The sequence below is a fragment of the Ovis canadensis genome, chromosome 3 (assembly GCF_042477335.2).
Source record: "Ovis canadensis isolate MfBH-ARS-UI-01 breed Bighorn chromosome 3, ARS-UI_OviCan_v2, whole genome shotgun sequence".
Taxonomy (NCBI): Eukaryota; Metazoa; Chordata; class Mammalia; order Artiodactyla; family Bovidae; genus Ovis; species Ovis canadensis.
The window spans coordinates 34711460-34718825 of record NC_091247.1 but is presented as its reverse complement, the minus strand read 5'-3'; the positions used below and the strand labels follow the sequence as shown (position 1 = coordinate 34718825).

The 7366-nt window shown below is 39.7% G+C and overlaps 1 protein-coding gene and 1 long non-coding RNA gene across 3 annotated transcripts in view; one reads left to right on the top strand and one right to left on the bottom strand.

Moving 5' to 3' along the window:
• Positions 1-1463: 1463 nt before the first annotated feature.
• The window catches only part of GPN1 (GPN-loop GTPase 1), a 27753-nt gene continuing 21850 nt past the window's right edge, over positions 1464-7366 (bottom strand). For both annotated transcript variants that reach the window (XM_069582873.1, XM_069582874.1), the window contains 2 exons: positions 4610-4717; positions 1464-2776 (listed from right to left, as the gene is read on the bottom strand). In XM_069582873.1, coding sequence (XP_069438974.1) covers positions 2691-2776; positions 4610-4717 — 194 coding nt within the window. In that variant the 3' untranslated portion in view covers positions 1464-2690. The remainder of the gene's footprint in view (positions 2777-4609; positions 4718-7366) is intronic.
• Positions 1815-6257, top strand: LOC138436757 (uncharacterized). The gene is made up of 3 exons (XR_011255568.1): positions 1815-2794; positions 3712-3926; positions 5011-6257. It is a non-coding gene; the product is annotated as an uncharacterized lncRNA (long non-coding RNA).

The following is a 7366-nucleotide window of genomic DNA, read 5'->3' as shown; positions in this document are numbered from 1 at the left end:
TCACTGTTTCCTTGTCTATTTCCCATGAAGTGATGGGACCGGATGCCATGATCTTCGTTTTCTGAATGTTGAGCTTTAAGCCAAGTTTTGGGCAACCCAGTATTTTCAGCATGCACGTTTTTCAGTTGCTCTTTTCATTTTCTCCTTTTTGAATGATGAAACTAACTGATGGCTCATCAGTCTGCCTGCAATGCAGGAGACCTGGGTTCAATCCCTGGGTCAGGAAGATCCCCTGGAGAAGGGAAGGGGAACCTGCACCAATATTCTTGCCTGGAAAACCCCATGGACAGAGGAGACTGGTGGGCTATAGTCCATGGGGTCACAAAAAGTTGGGACACGACTGAGCGACTTTCACTTTGTGAATGAAGCAAACAGGACCTGTCCATAGACAGACTTGTGCCTGTTTCATTTGTTGCATCTGCTTGACCATCAGAGGACAGTGGTCCATTCCTTTACCAGAATTCTGCATCTGCACATTGTGCTTCTACTGGATGGGCAGCCTCTAAAAGGCTAACAGTATGCACCTTTCTGCTTTACATCATGTCCTGAACAGCTTGACTGCTGTTACTCATCCATTGCAGTATCTGCCCTACTTGGCATCTGATAGTGTCAATCATTATTTATTAAATACTTGATGTAGCACTGGAATAATCAGGAGTAATTAGCAAATGTGTGCAAGGACTGCTGATTTGGTTTGGGGGTGCAGAATACAAGTCTTGTGAAATTTAGAGTACTCTTTTAGTAGACTAGAAATCAAGGCCCATATCACTGAGTGCCTTAAATGTCTCAGGTATTGGGAATAAATATGAATGCAACAGCAACAAAATAAGGTTATGATTTAAACTGTTGCCAAAGCATTTATAAGTTTGCTAATTGGACATCCTTGGCACATTTAAACCTTTCCTGTTCCAGGTTTAGCTTCATTTCCCTTTATTTGCTTCCTTTGTGGCTCAGCTGGTAAAGAATCTGCGTGCAATGCAGGAGACCTGGGTTCGATCCCTAGGTTGGGAGGATCCCCTGGAGAAGGGAAAGGCTACCCACTCCAGTATTCTGGCCTGGAGAATTCCATGGACTGTAGTCCATGGGGTCGCAAAGAGTTGCATACAACCGAGCAACTTTCACTTCACTTCACTTCACTTCCCCTTATTTACTGATGAAAGTACACATCTGGTGGTCAGTTTCCAGCAAGTAGCCATTTAGTATTTAATTAGTTCACTCAGCAAACATTTATTGAGTACCCGTTATATACTGGGTCCTTTGCAAGGGATATGCAGATGAGTAAGACCATCTCTGCTGTTATGGAGCTTATAGCATAGGCCAGATGATTTCCTCTTTAATGAAAAAGTATTCAAAGGCACTAGGGAAAAAAAAAGGTATGCACAGGTTTGCTGTCCAAGTGGTTCCCTCTTAACAAATTTTTAGACCAGTGGTTCCCATTAGTTATACAGTATTGAAAGTAATACTTTATGTAAAACAAAATATTTTTATTTTTAGAAGATTTAAATTGAAGAATAGGCAGTAGATGGCCAAGGTTCAGGTACTCTGATAAAGAAGGTCACAGGAGCATTGATACCTGAGATTCACCTAGGCTGTTTGAGTTAGAGCACTGTTCTGAATTTAGCATGCATCAGAATCCCCTGGAGGCCATTTTAAAACAGACTGCTAGGCCCCATGCCCCACCCCCAGTTTCTGATTTTGGTCTTGAATGTCCCATTTCTGGTAACTTCCCAGATGATGCTGATGCTTCTGTTCCAGAGACCACACTTTGAGAACCACTGAACTGAAATACAGGTTAGGCAGGAATAAAATTTCTTAAGAGAAATAATATTATGTTTTGAGATACTATGAAGAATGTGGAGGTGAAGCAGACCCTTACCAGGGCTATTATGCATGCAATGTGCACCTGACTCAAACCCATGTCCTTTGAGTAAATCACTAAGGAAAGACACACTGCATTAAAGTACAATACAAACAGGGCCTGGCTTCATACCTCGTTATTAGGTGTGGTGTGTACACAGAACTTTAGTAAACATCATGTGGCTTTAAATCTCTTCTGAACTGAAGTGACGATTTGTGATGATTTTCTTACTTGAAATGATGACAAGCAGGCTTACAACAGAGTGAAAATTAAAAACTCTTTATCTAAGCCACCATCTAAAGTAAAATTCTTACTATGTGTTGCCCACTTTCTTCAGTGAACCTGATGTTCTCTAATGAGCTCCCCAGTGGGAGGCACATTTCATACCAACACTGACTGGTTGCCAAGGAGCCTCCACTGTCATTCTGGACAAGCTCCTGTTTCCTCTCGCCCTTTCTGATAAAAAGGAAGGGAACTCATGGTGCAAGTTCAAAGGCAAATGCTTGGGAAGTAGAGGCTGGAGATCCAGCCTACTGAGTTCTCTGTTTCATCCATCAGTAGCAAAAGTAGGTGAGTTCAAATGATACAACTTGTGGCTCAAAGGGATATCAGTGTCCAAAAACAGAATATGCTTCCTTGCATAAATCCGAGGGGAAGGCCAATGGGAATTAGCAGGTCCGAATAATCTATTCCTCTCTTCATCAGAGTCAGGAAGTTTCACTAGTAAGACAAACTGCTATGCTGAACAAACCCATCCTTTATAGATTATAGCCCCCAGTCAGAGATAAAGATAGTCCTTCACACAGTGTTCCAAAATTTTGAACTTTAGAAACTATTTGTTGTTTTTCTTCCAGTACTGTGCCATTGATTCTTGCATAAAATTCTGGAATGCTGGTTCTTCGCGGCTTTCCTCTGTAACTATAAGGAAAAAAGAAGGTGAGTTATTTTCAAACTCTCCCCATTAGACCAGTGGATTAGAGCCACTGTCTCCCATCCATCAGAAACAGTACGTGTAACTTTGAACAACATGGGCTTGAACTGGGTGAGTCCCCTTACACACGAACTTTTTTCAGTAGTAAATAACAACGTACAGTATTACATAAACCACGGTTGGTGAAATCCACAAATGCAGAACCACAGAGTCAGAGGGCCAACTATAAGTTAGTTATATGAGGACTGTTAAAACTGTACCAAGGATAATAGGTACCCCAGCCCCTGAGCTGGTCAAGAGTCAACTGTACTCTTTCTAAGACACTCCATGTTCACTTCTCCCAATAAGGAAGTATTTCCTAGAAGCAGGTTCTATTTATCATGTTGCCCAAAATGTACAATTTGACCAATAGGTGGGGAGATGCTTCCCTCATAAGGTAACTAAAATGAGGTCCCACTCCTACGTATTTTTAACTGGGAGAAATGAAAACCTGTGTCCACACAAAAACCTATTAACCAATCTTCATAGCAGTTTATTTACCACAGCTTAAACCTGGCAACAACCCAAATGTCAATTGGCTTGTGAATGGATAAACAAAGGCACATTCACATAATGGAATATTACTAAGCAATTAACCATATTACTCATACATGCAATAACATGGAAGGATCACAAAAGCATTATACTAAGTGAAAAAAGCCAAGTTAAATACGATGATTCCACTTACATGACATTCTGGAAAAGGCAGAATTATAGGCACAAAAATCAGATAAGTGGTTGCCAGGAACTGGTGTGGGGGAAGGGACTAAATAAAAATGGGCATGAGCGAACTTTTAGGATGATGGAAGTGTTCTGTTTCTTGCTTATGATGGTAATTACTACAAGATTATATGTATTAAAATTCATCTAACTATACTTGTAGTGTTAGAGAAGACTCTTGAGAGTCCCTTGCACTGTAAGGAGATCAAACCAGTCAATCCTAAAGGAAATCAACCCTGCATATTCATTGGAAGGACAGATGCTGAAGCTGAAGCTCCAATACTTTGGCCACCTGATGCGAAGAATGGACTCACTGGAAGAGACCCTGATGCTGCGAAAGAGAGAAGGCAGGAGGAGAAGCGGACAACAGAGGATGAGGTGGGTGGATGGCATCACTGACTTGATGGACATGAGTATGAGCAAGCTCTGGCAGTTGGTGGTGAACAGGGAAGCCTGGCATGCTGCAGTCCATGGGGTTGCAAAGAGTCGGACACAACTGAGTGACTGAACTGAACTATACACTTTGAAGGGGTGGGATTTATTATTTGTAAATTATACCTCAATAAATATTATTAAATGAGGCAATTTACATGTTAGCATCCAGCACACTGAAATAAAGAGAGGTTTACCCTTGAGCACAGCAAGGACCTAAAAGGGTTGTTTCAAGAAATAGATTCTGTCCACAGTCCATAAAACTAGGCCACATAAAACCCTTTAGGGTTTCCAAAGCCATGCTCTCCTCAGTGTTACAGTCCCTTCTGACTAGTTTGGGTTCACTAAGGCCTCCTGTATTCTTAAGACAATTATAATAAACAATCCTGGGTTCCTCAAAATTGAGTTTGGACCTAAAGATGAGAAGACACAAGACTAAGAAAAGGCCATAATCAAGTTCAGTACTAGCCATTCTTGTGGGAGGCCAGGAACTCTCAGTGTATGGAACTCCTTTCTGGTGCTATATCCTTTACCATTTCCTGTCTCCCCTATTACTGGCTGCATGGTTAAAGTCTCTCAATAACAGAAAGCTCCTAGGCAAGCAATGAGTCACCTCAGCCACCTCTCACCTCTGTGGTCAATATCATCAGTATCACTGTCTGCTTCTTCATCCTCTTCATCCAAAGTTCCCCGAGTCAGGATCAAATCAGCAGGGTCCAGCACAGGAGATGAGCTGCCTGCATGTAAAACACTATCAGCAGCATATCAGGAACACAGGCCTCCTCAAAAGGGTAATTTTCAATCAGTAAGTAACTATGATTAAAAATTGGCAGGATGAAAGTGATCATGATAAAATGCAGGATCTCTCTTCTAACAGTACATTTAGAATGTACTGTTCATACCATTAAACATTTCTACACTAGTTTATTTCACAAAGTGCCAGTAACCCAAGAAGTCTCATTTTTAAGTTGAGGAAAAACTCAACTCTCAAGAAGCTTGTCTTAGTAGTAATGTCATTTGTTTTTACTAGCTCTCAGCTTGAAAGCAGCTGTGGTTTTTCCTACGAAGGCTAAAGACATGTGAGCAGACCCAGTGTGCTGGTAAGTCCAGCGTAAAAGTGTGGAGTGTTCAGGAAACTTCCTGATGGAAATTTAAGTTCAGAAAGAGTCTGAAGAGAACAGAGGGTGAAATGACAGAGGAGCTGAGTATTTTTCAAGAAAAGGAGAATTTATGACAAAAACCCTCCAGAAAGCAGGCATAGAAGGAACAAACATACCTCAACATAATAAAAGCCATATATGAATGATAAACCCACAGCAATCACTATCTTCAATGGTGAAAAATTGAAAGCATTTCCCCTAAAGTCAGGAACAAGACAAGGGTGCCCACTTCCACCACTACTATTTAACATAGTTTTGGAAGTTTTAGCCACAGCAATCAGAGAAAAAAAAGAAAAGGAATCCAGATTGGAAAAGAAGAAGTAAAACTCTCACTGTTTGCAGATAACATGATCCTCTACATAGAAAATCCTAAAGACTCCACCAGAAAATTACTAGAGGTAATCAATGAATATAGTAAAGTTGCAGGATATTAAATTAACACACAGAAATCCCTTGCATTCTATACACTAATAATGAGAAAACAGAAGGAGAAATTAAGGAAACAATTCCATTCACCATTGCAACGAAAAGAATAAAATACTTAGGGATAAATCTACCTAAAGAAACAAAAGACCTATATATAGAAAAGTATAAAACACCAATGAAAGAAATCAAAGATGACACAAATAGATGGAGAAATATACTATGTTCACAGATTGGAAGAATCAATATAGTGAAAATGAGTATGCTACCCAAAGCAATCTATAGAGTCAATGCAATCCCTATCAAGCTACCAATGGTATTTTTCAGAGAACTAGAACAAATAATTTCACAATTTGTAATGGAAATGCAAAAAGCCTTGAATACCCAAAGCAATCTTGAGAAAGAAGAATGGAACTGGAGGAATCATCCTGCCTGACTTCAGACTATACTACAAAGCTACAGTCATCAAGACAGTATGGTGCTGGCACAAAGACAGAAATATAGATCAATGGAACAAAATGGAAAGCCCAGAGATAAATCCATGTACCTATGGACACCTTATCTTTGACAAAGGAGGCAAGAATATACAATGGACAAAAGACAATCTCTTTAACGAGTGGTGCTGGGAAAACTGGTCAACCACTTTTTAAAAAATGAAAATAGAACACTTTCTAAAACCATACACAAAAATAAACTCAAAATGGATTAAAGATCTAAATATAAGACTAGAAACTATAAAACGTCTAGAGGAAAACATAGGCAAAACATTCTCTGACATAAATCACAGCAGGATCCTCTATGACCCACCTCCCAGAGTAATGGAAATAAAAGCAAAAATAAATAAATGGGACCTAATTAAACTTAAAAGCTTTTGCACAATGAAGGAAACTATAAACAAGGTGAAAAGACAGCCTTCAGAATGGGAGAAAATAATAGCAAATGAAGCAACTGACAAAGAATTAATCTCAAAAATATATAAGCAGCTCCTGCAGCTCAATATAAACGAGAATAATAAACGACCCAAACAAACCAGAAAAATAAGTGACCCAATCAAAAAATGGGCCAAAGAACTAAACAGACATTTCTCTAAAGAAGACATACAGATGGCTAACAAACACATGAAAAGATGCTCAATATTGCTCATTATCAGAGAAATGCAAATCAAAACCACAATGAGGCACCATCTCACTCCAGTCAGAATGGCTGCTATCGAAAAGTCTACAAACAATAAATGGTGGAGAGGGTGCAGAGAAAAAGGAACCCTCTTACACTGTTGGTAAGAAAGCAAACTAGTTCAGCCACTATGGAGAACAGTGTGGAGATTCCTTAAAAAACTGGAAATAGAACTGCCATATGACCCAGCAATCCCATTAGTGGGCATACACACCGAGGACCAGAATTGAAAGAGACACGTGTACCCCAATGTTCATCGCAGCACTGTTTACAATAGCCAGGCATGGAAGTAACCTAGATGTCCATCAGCAGACGAATGGATAAGAAAGCTGTGGTACATATACACAATGGAATATTACTCAGCCATTAAAAAGAATGCACTTGAATCAGTTCTAATGAGGTGGATGAAACTGCATTATACAGAGTGAAGTAAGTCAGAAAGAAAAACACAAATACAGTATACTAATGCATATATATGGAATTTAGAAAGATGATAACGATGACCCTATATGCGAGACAGCAAAAGAGACAAGAGAAGTAAAGAACAGTCTTTTGGACTCTGGGAGAAGGCAAGGGTGGGATGATTTGAGAGAGCAGGGTTGAAACGTGTATATTATCATATGTGAAGCA